The 13794-nt window shown below is 55.3% G+C and overlaps 1 protein-coding gene across 2 annotated transcripts in view; it reads left to right on the top strand.

Annotated features, from left to right (window-relative positions):
- Window positions 1-212: 212 nt before the first annotated feature.
- Window positions 213-13794, top strand: part of STX2 (syntaxin 2) — a 35001-nt gene continuing 21419 nt past the window's right edge. For both annotated transcript variants that reach the window (XM_039249581.1, XM_039249580.1), the window contains exons 1-2: window positions 213-459; window positions 10529-10603. In XM_039249581.1, the coding sequence (XP_039105512.1) occupies window positions 430-459; window positions 10529-10603 (105 nt within the window). In that variant the 5' untranslated portion in view covers window positions 213-429. The remainder of the gene's footprint in view (window positions 460-10528; window positions 10604-13794) is intronic.

Here is a 13794-nt window from a genome sequence, read left to right as displayed (position 1 = left end):
ACCCTGTCCTTGCCCCGGGCCCGCCGCACCCCAGATCCCTTGGCTTCCTCAGGCAGGCCGCACGCCCCCACCCCTCCCTGGCCCTTCACTTCCCCGCCCCCACAGGTCCCGCCCCCCCACAGGGCCCACCCCTCTCCCTTCCGGCTAGGTCTGTGCCCCGCCCCGCCCCGCCCCGCCCCCCGGCCCGCGGCTTTCCCGCGGGAAGGCTCCCGCAGGCTGCGTGGCCCGGGCGCGGCGCGGCCGGGCATGCGCAGAGCGCACGGGCGCGGTTGCCGTGGCAGCGCCGGCCCGAGGGGAGGGCGGCGGGAGGGCGCGGCGCGGAGCCGGCGACCGGCAGGCTGAGGCGGCGGCGCGTCCACCGAGAGCCCGCGGCGGCCGGAGGCGGCGCCGGGCGGGCCTGAGCGGCGGGCGCGGCCCGGGCCCGCGGGGATGCGGGACCGGCTGCCGGACCTGACGGCGGTGAGCGGCGGGCAGGCGGCGGATAGCGGTCCGGGCGGGGCGCGGCGGGGCGGGGGCGCGGGTGCGGCTCCGGGCGGGGCGGAGGTGGGCGGGGGCGCGGGGGTTCGGGGCGGCTGGCGGTGGGGGTGAAGGGGAGAGTAGTGGGCGGGGAGGGGGAGGGCAGGGCTGGGCGCGGCGGGGCGGGGAAGGGAGGGACGAGGGTGCGCTGGGGGGCTCGGGGTGGGCAGGACCCGGCGGGGAAGGAAGAGCAGGGCCGGGCGACGCGGGGGGGTCGCGGGGCTGGCGCCCCCCGCCGCGCCCGGGTGGGCCGCCGTCTCCGCCGTGTCCAGGACGTCCCCACAGCCGAGGGACAGGAACGCTTACTGCCCTGACAGGCGGGAAACTGAGTGTTTGAGAGCCCGGTTGGCCCGGGGTGGGGCGGGGGGCACGGGGCAGTGGCCGGGCATGGAACCCCGTTTTCTGAGCCGCGCTCTGCTGCTTGCCCAGGCTGAAGTCGCCCCGTCGCGTTGCCCGGCTCCTGAGTCTTCGCTCAGCACTTGGGACAGCCAGAAGTTACTGGACTCCGGTCGGCCCCGCCCTAGGGGTGGGCGTCGGCCGGCTCCCCGAGGGCAGCGGCTTGTCGCCATGCCCGTCGCCGCCGTGCCCACCGAGCGCGGGGGTCCCCCGGCGCCGCGCAGCCCTGGCCTTGCGCCGAGCGGCGCCCCTGTTCGCCTGTCTTCCCACCCAGCGCGTCGCCGGGAGGGTGTCCCTTCCCGTGAGTGAGGGAGGGGCGTCCCTTAGGAGGGGGCCATTGTGAGGTGTGTGGAGATGACAGCACCACGCGTGCATAGGATGTGGCCGGGTTGAGATATTTTAGGCCAACAGTCAATTAGGACTCTTTTTTTCCTTTAAAAATAGGACTGTTAATTAGTGCCGCGTCGTGTTCTGTTCCCCAGGGCACAGGGTGAGGCTCTGCCCTCTGCTGCCAGGCAGTCTCGGAACAGGGTGCCGGGCCCTGCGCCCTGAGGCACCCATTGCATGTACTGAATGAGCTTTGCTTCTAGAATGCAGCTGGTTATAGGCCACGCTGAGGAGAATAGAGGGAATGGACCCAGAGGTCATCATCTGCGTTCCCCGGGTGCCGCGCGCAAGCCGGGCTCCGATGGGCGATGAGCTGCTCCCGAGCAGTCGTCGCGTTTCGGTTTACGCTCATTCCAAGAACGCTTCTTCATAGTGATTGTTTTCCTTAATGGTCAGATGTTGTGGCCTCCGCAGTTTGCAGGCGAACATCTGGTAAACACAGCAAACAGCCGCGCTCAGCCACAGACCTGCGCCAGGAGGGGCGCACGTGTTTGCCGAGTGCAGGCTTGCCGAGTGCGTCTGGACGGGCGAGCTGCCACTGTTCTAGAAAAGGTCTGCAGTCGCGTATGATATTGGGGGTTAGTTAGGAAAGATGTGTATGGAGAATGTATATGCAGCTTTTCTGGGCCTGATTAGCAAAAAATAAATCGGGCAATTATTTACCACTCTAGGCTTGTGTGGCCTCCGGCAGCGCCAGGGAGAGCACGTGACCTGTTGGGATCTAGAATTTCAGAGCTAGAATGGCCGTGTCTGGTCCAGCACCTGTTTTAGATAAAGACACGGAGTAGTTGTAGAGCCCGTTACTGGATGTTTCTGCTTCTGGAGTTGTCTCATCTTGGGCAAATTATTTTTAAAACTCCCCAAACCTCAGTTTTCCTGTACGTAAGATGGGGATAATGATATCTCTCTTGCTTACTCATAGAAACAGTTGTGGCACATAAAATTATCTCCCGTGTGTGACACTGGCAGAAGGTGCGACAAACGCCATGTAATTATGAGTCCTATTCATATTTATTAGGTTCTTAAAATATTTCCAGGTAGTTAAAAAAAAGCAAACTTCTATGTGGAATAAAAAATATTAATTTAAAATTGAATTTGACAGAGGCGCCTGGGTGGCTCAGTCGGTTAAGCGTCCGCCTTTGGCTCAGGTCATGATCTCACGGTTCATGGGTTTGGGCCCTGCATCGGGCTCTGTGCTGACAGCTCAGAGCCTGGAGCCTGTTTCAGATTCTGTGTCTCGCTCTCCCTCTCTCTCTGACCCTCCCCTGTTCATGCTGTCTCTCTCACTCAGAAATAAAGAAAACATTTAAAAAAAATTGAATTTGACATACTTATAACTTTTAATATTTAAAAACTCCTCTGAAAATTACCAGAAATAAAAGTTAAACTTTTTCTTTCCTTAAGGAAATGTAGCTTTTCCAGGTAGTTCATGGAGTAGTTGAGTGTCTGCTCATAACCATGTTTCTTTTTTTTTGTTGTTAATTTTTTTGATGTTTTTGTTTATTTTTGAGAGAGAGAGAGACAGCTTGAGCAGGGCAGGGGCAGAGAGAGAAGGAGACACAGAATCTGAAGGAGGCTCCAGGCTCTGAGCTGTCAGCACAGAGCCCGACGCGGGGCTCGAACCCACGAACTGTGAGATCACGACCTGCGCTGAAGCCAGACGCTCAACCGACTGAGCCCCCCAGGCAGCCCTGCTCATAACCATGTTCTCAGCAGCGGGTGTTTTCTTCCTAGGTGGACTTTAGTTGGGTAGATAGTTAAAATGTCTCATTAACAGTGTCCAACCTGGAAAAATGGTTGTTATAGCTCCAAAAAAATTTCCCTTATTAGCTGTTAGTGCTTCCTCCTGAGAAGATTACCCCTGATAACCATTCGGAAAAGAGTTAAAAATGAGTATGTCCAATACTATTTGCTAAATGTAGATGTAGCTGCTTCTAATCGATGATTCTCTTTTGAGCAGCCCGTTCACTTGGGTGCAGAAAGTTTAAGTGACTTACCCAAGGTCTCCTGGACTCAAAATCCAGAAAGATGTTTCTGATTTACAAGAAAATAAATGAACCACCAACAGACACACCAGTGCCCGGCCTCTAGGAGGCGCCGTGCCAGGCGCAGAGACAGGAAAATGCCTCCAGCAGGTGTGGAGGCAAACAGCCCGGGGAGGGAAGGGGCGAGGCTGGATGAGCTACATCTGGGATGTGAGTAAACGAAAATGGAATACCCTTCTAGGAGGCGGTAACTCCAAATGTGTTTTGATTGCCTTTTTTAAAAAGTTTGTGCATGCAGATGGATGTATCTGTTATAGCTGAGAACAGACAAACTATGATTTCAACTGTGGGAATTGTTTCAGGGAAAATAAACACAGACAGAGTTGTGGGTATGCGTTAGTAGACCTGAGAGAAATGAGCAAATTAGTATTTTTAATCCCTGGATTCAAGGAGATGAATTGCAGATGCAATTTTTATTTTATTTTTATTTTTTGAGAACTAGTGCACATGTGAGTGGGAGAGGAGGAGAGAGGAAGAGAGGAGAGAGAGAGAGAGAGAGAGAGAGAGAGAGAAAGAGAGAGAGAATCTTAAGCAGGCTCCAGCGTGGAGCCCATTGCTGGGCTTAATCTTATGACCCTGGGATCATGAACTGAGCTGAAATCAAGGGTCAGGTGCCCAACCAACTGAGCCACCCATGTGCTCCTTTCTTAAATTTATTTTATTATTTTATTTTTTATATTATTTTATTTTATTGACAGAGAGGCAAATAAAGGTTTTTATAATATATTTTTTAAAATTTTTAACTTTTATTTATTATTGAGAGACAGAGACAGCATGAGCAGGGGAGGGGCAGAGAGGGGGGAGACACAGAATCAGAAGCCGCTCTAAGCCCTGAGCTGTTAGCACAGAGCCCGACATGGGGCTTGAACTCACAGACTGCGAGATCATGACCTGAGCTGAAGTCGGATGCTTAACCTACTGAGCCATCCAAGCACCCCCAGATTTTTAAAGGGCAGGAAAAACAGCCCAGATATTTTAAAAGTCATTATTTATTTTTAATGTTTATTTTTGAGAGAGAGAGACAGAGCACAAGCAGGGGAGGGGCAGAGAGAGGAGGAGACACAGCCAAGCAGGCCCTACGCTCTGAGCCGTCAGCACAGAGCCTGACATGGGGCTCAAACTCACTAACTGTGAGATCATGACCTGAGCGGAAGTCGGACACTCAACTGACTGAGCCACACAGGTGCCCCTAAAAGCTATTTTTTGACAGCTCAGACTGCACATGTCTAAAATGTTACATAGTCAAGGTTCAGATTCCTATTTATAATATAGAGCATTTTTCCCCCAAATGTTTCACTTAAAACGCTAAGAATTTTATAGTATAATTTCCTAGATATATATGTTTATAGCTTAGAAATTTATGTTTTTTTAGTCTTGCCACCTTTTGAGAGAGAGAGAGAGAGAGCATGCATGAGAGTGGGGAAGGGACAGAGAGACGGGGAGAGAGAATGATTCCCAAGCGAACTCCACGCCACCAGCATAGAGTCTCATGGGGGTTCAGTTTCACGGTTCATGAGATCATGACTTGAGCCGAGATCAAGATCAGATGCTCAACCAACTGAGCTGCCAGGCTTCCCAATCCTGCCAGTTTAAAAAAAAATGTTCACTTTTGAGAGAGAGAGAGAGAGAGCATGTGAACTGGGGAGGAACAGAGAGAGGGAGACGGAGAACCCCAAGCAGGCTTTGCAGTGTCAGCACAGAGCCTGATGTGGGGCTTGAACGCAGGAAATTCGAGATCATGACCTGAGCCAAAGTTGAACACTTAACCCACTGAGCCACACAGGCGCCTCCCAGATGAATACTTCTTGTTTGTAACTTCGTCTGTTGTGAATTTAAGGAACAGAAAACCTAAGAGGACCAGTTCCGGAAAAACCAGGACATAAAATGGGTTCCCTCTCCAGCGCACACTTCCCACGGGCCACCTCAGTCCCGTCGTCAGGTGCCGCCGGTGGTTCCCATGGCGGCCTTTGTGCCTGCTGCTCCCCCGGGCCCCCCTTCTCAGGCTGCCTCACACCTTCATTTGGTCTCAGTGCAGGCTTCCCCACTGGGCTGTCTTCCTGTCCCCCTTCCCTACGGCCCCCAGAGCTGGCTGTCCCCAGAGGTGGCTGTCTTCTGTCTCTGGCACAGGTGTGGTCCTGTTTGCCGACAGACTTCACCCTTTCCAGGGCAGGGCTGGTGCCCCCCGAAGCCTCAGGAGTCCCCTTGGCACCTGCCAGGGGTTGGGAAGACCCCCAGGTGAGGAGTATGTAGATGACTGGGATCTGGGGTCCTGAGGCTCTTTCTGCTGCCGGGGACACAAACCCAGTAGCTACGACAGAGGAGAGAAGGACAGTTATTTATTTTTTTAAAGTTTATTTTGAGAGAGAGAGAGAGAGAGAGAGAGAAAGACACACACACACACTGAGCGGGGTAGGGGCAGAGAGAGAGAGAGGGAGACACAGAATCCGAAGCAGCTCCAGGCTCTGAGCTGTCAGCATAGAGCCCAATGTGGGGCTTGAACTCATGAACTGCAAGATCACAACCTGATCTGAAGTCAGACATCTGACTGAGGCACCCCGGTGCCTGGAGAATGGGACACTTATTAAAGAGAAGGTGCCTCAGAACCCCCTGAGGAGTGGAGCTGGGGACCAGCCGGCAGCTTACCCGGGTCACACTTGCTTTGTCTCAGCCATGTGACAAAAGTCCTCCCCCCCCACCCCCCCGTGCCTTTGGCGTCTGTTCTCTCTGTCCATCTGTCCTCCCATGTGTGTCTCCTCTGCTCCCCTCCCTCCCCTCAGGCTTCTGACCCCTCTCTTCCCTTGCCCGGCTGACCCCACTGTCGCAGGCCTGGCACGTGAGCTGTGAGCGGGCAGACGGTGCCCTCGCTCCCATGAAACTCCGGTGGGGGGCAGCAGGGGTCAGCCGAGGACACCCCTGCTCTGAAGGAAGTGAAGTAGGGAGAGCAGTGGGGGGTGGGTTCCTTTGGACAGGGCACCCAGGGGAGGGTGTGTGAGCGAGACTGGAATGAGCCAGAGCCAGTGCTCCCTGCACAGGGCACAGGCCGCCTCGGAGGTGGGGAGGGGCTGGTGTGGCTGTGGCGAGGGCGCGGCCCAGATAACGGAGATCTTTCAACACGCCCTTGCCCCTTGCGAGAAAAAGGGTCAGATAGCAGAAGCACCTGCGGGTGCGATTCTGTTTATGTCAAGTCCAAGTACCTGTAAAAGGTATGTTAATAGTGGAGGCAGATATGTAGCAAAAAGGGAAGACGGTGAAACGATGGTCCTACCGCAGGGCGTCAGGCCCCCGTAAGGTGCGCGTGAGAAGGGCCTGTTCTGCGCGGCCCCAGGATTGCAAACTGGCCAGTGGACGGCTTTTACCTGTAATTACAAGCGTTCTTTTCTTTTACTCAAGGGATTTAAGTTTGAGAACGATGTTAACGTATTCCAGCTGCCAAGGCACCAGTGCTGTAGATCTTTCAAGAAAATGCAGTTCATGTGCCCTCGCTTACGGTCTGTGTGTGTGGAGAAAGCCAGTGCTTCATCCGCGTTTGGATTCTCCTGATCTGCGATAACCCAGCTTCTGCCGCAGTGTAAACAGTGAGCATTCCCGCGACAAGTTAGGCACGTCTGTTAAGTGGTCCCAGCCGTGGAAGCTCCTTGCTCTCTGCTCCCGACGACAGTTGGCACAAAGGGAGAATCTTATTAACGTGATGCTGCTTGTAAGGAGACTTCTTTTAAAATTTAACAGAAACGGAATGTTGATATTCGAGTGTTAATCTGGCACTTCGACACTTTGGAAGTCGAGCCCGTCATATCGGAGAGGATTCCCGCTGCTTTGGTAATCGCTCTGCCACAAGTCGTCACGGCTGTGCCACGACAGCTCCCGCGAGCACCGCCCAGCCGGAGGGACATGGTGGGCGCGCGTGCAGACGGGCAGCGATGCCGCCGGAGTGAAATAGCCGCTTCCCGGTTGTCACTTTCTGTTTCCTTTTTTGTGAATGGAAAAGCCGAGACAGCGTTATTGAGCCAATTTCCTCCTACCCATGAATTTTGAAAATTCCAGTTAGAAATTAGAAATAGAAGCAGAGGTTTAAAAACTAGGGTAAAGGAAGAAGACAGTAGAAAAAATGCATTCCTGGTCCCCTGGCTGTCGAGGACTGTGGGCAGAGACAGGTCACCCGCCCGCAGGAGTGGCCGGAAGAGCCCGCAAGGCGCCGGGCACTCACGCAGTGTGGAGAGGAGCGGTGAGAGGCCTGTTCCTCGCGGGCGGCAGGCTGGACGCCGTCTCCCGAGCACCCAGGTGAGGTGCATCGTGGTGTCTCTCCCCCCCGTGGAGGGGACAGTCGTTCCCTTGAGGGTCCTGCAGAACGGAACATGCAGCGGCCTCTTCTGTGTGGGATTCGCCTCAGGATGTCTAGTGCCTCGGGGGGGGGAGGGGGCACAGGTGAAGCGAGACGGGCTGTGGGTAGATGGCTGTGAACCATGTGACGGGCACATCGAGGGCTCATAGGTTTCCTTCTATTTTTGTGTGTGTTCGCGGTTTTCCATCACAAAAAGCAAAGCAGAAACTGGGCATCTGTGAGTCTAGAATGACTTTCAGAGCAGGGGGAAGTGAGCGGCCCTGGGCGGTCGCGGGTGCAGATGGCGTCCGCACCGCTGTGCTCAGGGCCGCAGGCGGGGCAGCCAGCTGGGACTCCTGAATCAAGTTCACGTAGGTCACAGCGAGTCGGCTGCTTACGTGATGCTGTTTCACTCTGATGTTCCGGGCCTCGAGCTGGACAAGACACAGCCATGTCTGTGAGACCCCACAGCTGAGAAGACAAGACAGACAATTAGCCACCAGGGAGTAGAGCGACACAGGGCCAAGTTCAGATGAGTGGGGCTTGGAAGGGGTGAAGCTGCGCAGGGAGTTGGGAAGAGAGCCCGGTGGCTGGGAGGGCCTGCAGGGAAGCCCCTTCCTCCGAAGGGTGGATGGTGAATTTTTAAAAAAAACTTGTTGATTTTATGTTGAGGGGGCGGGGCGGAGGGAGCGGGAGAGACGCCCAAGCAGGCTCCTCGCTCAGCGCAGGGCCCCACACGGGGCTGCATCCCACAAACCAGGAGATCACGCGCCCTGGAGGGTGAATTTTTAGGAGTGTTTGGAGTCCAGGCGACAGGGCAGCCCCTCTGCCCTTAGCGCTTCGACCTCTTCCGGCAGAACGAGGATAATGCAGTTAACACGCGTTGCCTGGGTCCTGCGAGCTGGGGGTGAAGGGCAGCGCCTTGTTAAGGGTCAGCACGGGGGGGGAGGGGTGCGTGGTCATGGTGAGTTTCGTGGAGTCAGACAGACTCGGATCCACGTAGTGGCCCCGTGGCTTCCTTGGACTTGGGGCCAAGTCCCTGAGCCGCGTGGCCTGTGCCCCAGGGTGTGACGTGGTGACGCTGACAGGGCCGTGGGTGCCTCCCGCACCCCCCGGGGCACGGGCTCCCTCCGCGCTAGCAGCCGTCCTTTCCCTCCGGAGCGTGGGGCCTGCAGGGCGAGATGCTCTGTGGCCGCCGCGCGGTTGTGTCGGCGGCTTGCCAGCTCGTGGCCGCTGCGGGGGCGGCCGTGCTCCTGATCGTGACCAGAAAGGATGCTGAAGCCTTTGAGGGCTTGCGTGCCTCTGTGCCACAGGGCCCTGAGGTCACGGGTAGGGCTGTGCTCACACCCCGTCTCTGAAGGAGGTGGGACCCGTGGAGCAGGAGACGGGCTCGCAGGCCCGGGCTGCTGGCGAGCGGGCTGGGACCGGGCCCTGCGGACGGCAACGGGGAAGCCGTGTGCTCGGTGAGCGCAGCTGGTTAGAGGGGCAGTGGCGGTACCCAGCGCCCCGACGTGCCGGCTCGGTGTTCTGGGGCCGTCGGAACAGAGTACCGCAGTCGGGCTGAGAAGCGCCGGGGGCCGTTCTCCCAGCTCTGGAGGCCGCGAGGGCAGGTGCAGGCGTGGCGGCCCGGCTCCCTGGAGCCTGGGGGCTCCTACTTGCCCTCGCGGCTGCTAGTGGGGCCGCCGGCGCTCGGGCACATCCTCGTCACACGGCCGTCTTCCTCACAGGGGCCCGAGTCGGGTTGGGTGAAGGGCGCCCCCAGCCCCGGCATGACTTCGTGGTAACTAATTACCCCGCGCCGACCCTTGCTCCCAGTATGGTTCACGCTGAGGCTCTGGGGCCGGGCCTTCAACGTCTGTGTGTCTGCGGACACAGTTCAACCCGTAGCTCTCGTCCTGTTAACACAGCACAAAGGAAACATTCTCAGCGAGGTCACTCCAGGCGTCTTTCTCAACAACCGGTGTCATGTGAGAGCAGGGTGGTGGCTCTGTCCAACTCAGCACACAGCTGGGGGCCCAGCCGGGAGTCAGGGGCAAGTGCACCCGCGCCTGTCTGCGGGGCACCGCCCGGTGAGCGCGCTCTGCCCCCGCCGCACGCAGCTGCTTCCCAGCGTGGGCCCCACTGGCACCATGTGTCTTGCCTCCCTAGAAAGTGGTTCTTCACATGGGGTTCCTGGACCAGCAGAAGCACTGGAACGTGTCAGAATGCAGCAGTGTTCCGGACTGTTCTAGAATGTCCTAGATGTCCCACCCTGACCTGCTGAGTCAGAGACCCAGGCTTCTGGAGATTCTGATGCAACTCAAGTTTGAGAAGAGCCCTAGAATACTCTTTGATGGGGTTTAAACGTCTAGAACCGAGTGCTGGCACAGCGTCACCATGACTCCTCCCCTGGCCAGGACAGCCGCCTCCCTCTGAGTTACCTTCTACGTCTGCTTTGCCAAGGGTTTCCTCATTGAAGGTGGTTATTATCTGTGGGCGCCACTGGGAGTTACTCAGGGAAACACGAGGAACGCCAGCTAATATGTGTGTAAGGTCCTTGAAAAATGCGCGCTTTGGAAAAGTTAACCAGGGGTGTCAGTGTTCTTAACCTTCATAGAAAATAAGCAGTTCAAGGGGTGTCGCTTCTTGAAGATAAAACTTAGGGTGTCACGTTGGCTTATGTGGGCCAACGAACGGGTCCCCGTTGCTGAGTTCTGAGAAGTCCGGCCATTGTTTCCCAGGAAGCAGAGTGCCCCTCCCCCGGGGGCCGTCCCTTCTGTGCACCAGCGAAGTCACGTGCTGTGGCACCACGCTCCTGTCTCAGCTCACCGTTTGTGCTCACATGAACGTTTCTGAGATGTTTTCCTTTTTATATTTTCCATTTTAGTGCAGGAAGAATGATGATGGGGACACAAATGTTGTGGTTGAAAAGGACCATTTCATGGATGACTTCTTCCATCAGGTAAGAGCCCCCGAAGGAAACCCAGCCACACTTCCCCAGACACGGGTGATGTGCCTGAGTGTTTGTCTTATTTGAAATAATACTAAAGGTAATATTATAAAGAGTTGCTGTTTGAATTACGTTCAAGTTCGCTAGAACTTTTTTTTTTTTTATATTTTTATTTCTAGGAGAGAGAGAGACAGCGTGAGCAGGGGAGGGTCAGAGAGAGAGGGAGTCACAGACTGAAACAGGCTCCAGGCTCTGAGCTGGCAGTCAGCACAGAGCCCGATGCGGGGCCCGAACCCACGAACCGCGAGATCANTGCGGGGCCCGAACCCACGAACCGCGAGATCATGACCTAAACGAAAGTCGGACGCTTAACCGACTAAGCTGCCCAGGCGCCCCAAAGTTCGCTAGAACTTGTAGTGCCCTTAAAGTGCGCGGCAGCGCGGAGCCGTCCTCCCAGGAAGCACGCCTGGGGAGGCGCTGGGCAGTGGCCCGGAGGCTTTGCGCCCCAGGGCTGGGTGGCACCTGGCCAGGCCTTCTCTCCTGACATGGATGCGGTGGGTGGAGAGGACTCCTCCCCGGACAGGCCCCCCCAGAGCTTGCCACGCCTGGGTTCTTACCCTGGGATCAGTGGTATCCTCCAAACGAAGGCCACCACCCGGTCCTTTCCAGGGGGAGTCTTGGTGGCAGAGGTGCCCTGATGGCTCTGGGTCGGGAGCACACAGCGCTCCCTCTTCTTCCACAGGGTCCCCACACGGTGACAGCGCATCAGAGAGTTCCTGGTGTATATTTTCTGAAACCACTGAACGGATCTTAAATTCCACGACCGAGAAGCCTTAGACACGAGCAGGCATATCCTTGTGGGAACGCCGCTGTGTCGTCCGTCAGCCTGGCCTTTCCCCGAGGTGCACCAGGGCCAGTGCCCTGAGCTGCGGCCCTTGGATCTGACCTTGTACCGTGCCCACCGCCCCGGGCTGGCTGCAGGCCTCTCCTCCCCCTCAGCTCCCCACGGCTGGCCTTGGGCATATACTGTGTGTAAATTCTTAAACCCAAGCAATAGTTGACCAAATTGTGCGTGAAATCAAATTTTTAAAAAAATTTTTATATAGTTTTTTATTTATTTTTGAGACAGAGCATGAGTGGGGGAGGGGCAGAGAGAGAGAGGGAGACACAGAATCTGAAACAGGCTCCAGGCTCTGAGCTGTCAGCACAGAACCTGATGCGGGGCTCGAACCCACAAACCATGAGATCGTGACCTGAGCTGAAGTCAGATGCTCAACTGACTGAGCCATCCAGGTGCCCCATGAAATCAGATTTTTTAAACTGAGTCACAGAACAAATAATTGGACTTCGTTAAATGTGAAGAAACGTGTCTGTTATCTTTTTTTTTTACTGATGAAAACTTCATTTGCAGGGTTTATTTTGGTGATACTGAATTTAGTCTAACAGTTTCAATGGACTCAAATCCAAGGACAGTCTACACTGGCCTATCAGGGTGCAGATTTGAAAACAGATAATATATTAATAAAAAATTAGAGGTTATTAGTTTTCAGAATTCACTGAATACGTAGTATAAGTCTAGTCCCTGGGTTTACGTATTTATTATGTTAGTTCCTGACTTTACCTTGTGGAAAAACATGAAATCAAATTGTTTGATACAGAGACTTACTTTAAGGCGTAAAGAAGTTAAGATACTGAATTTCCTTGTTTTGATTTGGAAATGAGACTCTTTATTGTCTTGAGCTTACCTTCCCATTTGTGAAATTATTTTTCTATTTTTACCCCCTTTATCGGGATGCTTAATTCTTCCAGAATTCAATTCTTCGTAAAAACGTATTTATTTTAAAGACCCTCCTGGCATTAAGTGTCATTACATCCAGCAGAAGAACTGTATACGGCAGGTCATCAAATGCCACTGCCCATGTTTCTGGTCCCCACGCGTGGGCCGTGTCGGCTGCAGGTGCCCCCGAGGCGCAGGAACGGGACCCGTGCCCGAGGCCTCAGGAGCGCCAGGGTCCAGCCGAGCTTCAGGTTTTCACTTGTTAGCGAGTCGTCGTATTTTACAGTTAAGTCTTGTGGACAGTTTCTTAGACAACAGATGATGTTAATACAAACTGGTGTTTTGAAAATGGCATTTGGATCTTGAATATCACACAGAACGTTGTAAAAGATAGAATTTTGCACGTGGCCAGTGTTTGGTTAAGGACTTTGGAGAGTGCCCTCTGGGCAGCCAGGGAAGGCCCCCTCTGCGAAGGTGATTTGGAAGGGACAGAAAGAGACCCTGTGTCATGTCCGTGGGAGCTGGCGCACCGTCCCGTCCGCCAGCACCCTGTGTCAGTGACAGTCCCCTTGTCATCCCCCACGGGGGCTTCTGCCACACGGTGCCGGGGGTACGAACGCCGACTCCACAGGTGTGCAGACAGTGCCTTTGTGCCCCGTGACGGTTGTGCGCCAGGTTTGTGCTGAAACAGCAGACATTTACAAGAATTGGTTGGGGTGCCTTGGGCTCACTCGGTTAAGTGTCCGACTTCAGCTCAGGTCATGATCTCACAGTCTGTGGGTTCAAGTCCCACGTCGGGCTCTGTGCTGACAGCTCAGAGCCTGGAGCTGCTTCGGATTCTCTGTCTCCCTCTCTCTGACCCTCCTTGTTCATATTCTCTCTCAAAAAATAAACAAACGTTAACATTTAGAAAACAAATAAATGAAAGAATCGGTTTTTACTTGATGCATCGTTTTCCCACGGTTAGTAAGCTTACACCGTGAGTGTGTGAAGTATGCGCATTTCTCCCAGAAGTTAGGCGGGTGGAAGTAGCCCCGGCCTGGAGTCGCTCTTCCCCTACTGGGGACACGGCATCTGTGCCACCAGACCTCCAGCACTTGCACGCTCAGTGTGCTTCGCAGTTTGGACGGGGGTCCCCAGGGGTCAAGACCACGTTCATGGTGATACTGAGATACTGTCTTTTCCCCTCCTCCCCTCGCGAGCACGTGCGTGGACTGAGTCCCCCATCGCTGCTCTGACAGATCACCACCACCCGGGCGGCTGGACCCACACACTCGCGTTCTCTCCTGGTCTAGACGGCAGGAGTCCGAGGCGAGCATGCAGCGCTCACACCGCGTGCCCACGGGGCTGGCTCCTTGGGGAGGTGCCACGCAAGCGTCCATTTCGTCCTTTCCAGTGATGGCCCTTAGAGCACATCGCTCCGGCC

This window comes from Hyaena hyaena, unplaced genomic scaffold, assembly GCF_003009895.1.
Source record: "Hyaena hyaena isolate Hyena2069 unplaced genomic scaffold, ASM300989v1 scaffold_343, whole genome shotgun sequence".
Taxonomy (NCBI): Eukaryota; Metazoa; Chordata; class Mammalia; order Carnivora; family Hyaenidae; genus Hyaena; species Hyaena hyaena.
This window is presented reverse-complemented; position numbering and strand designations above follow the sequence as displayed.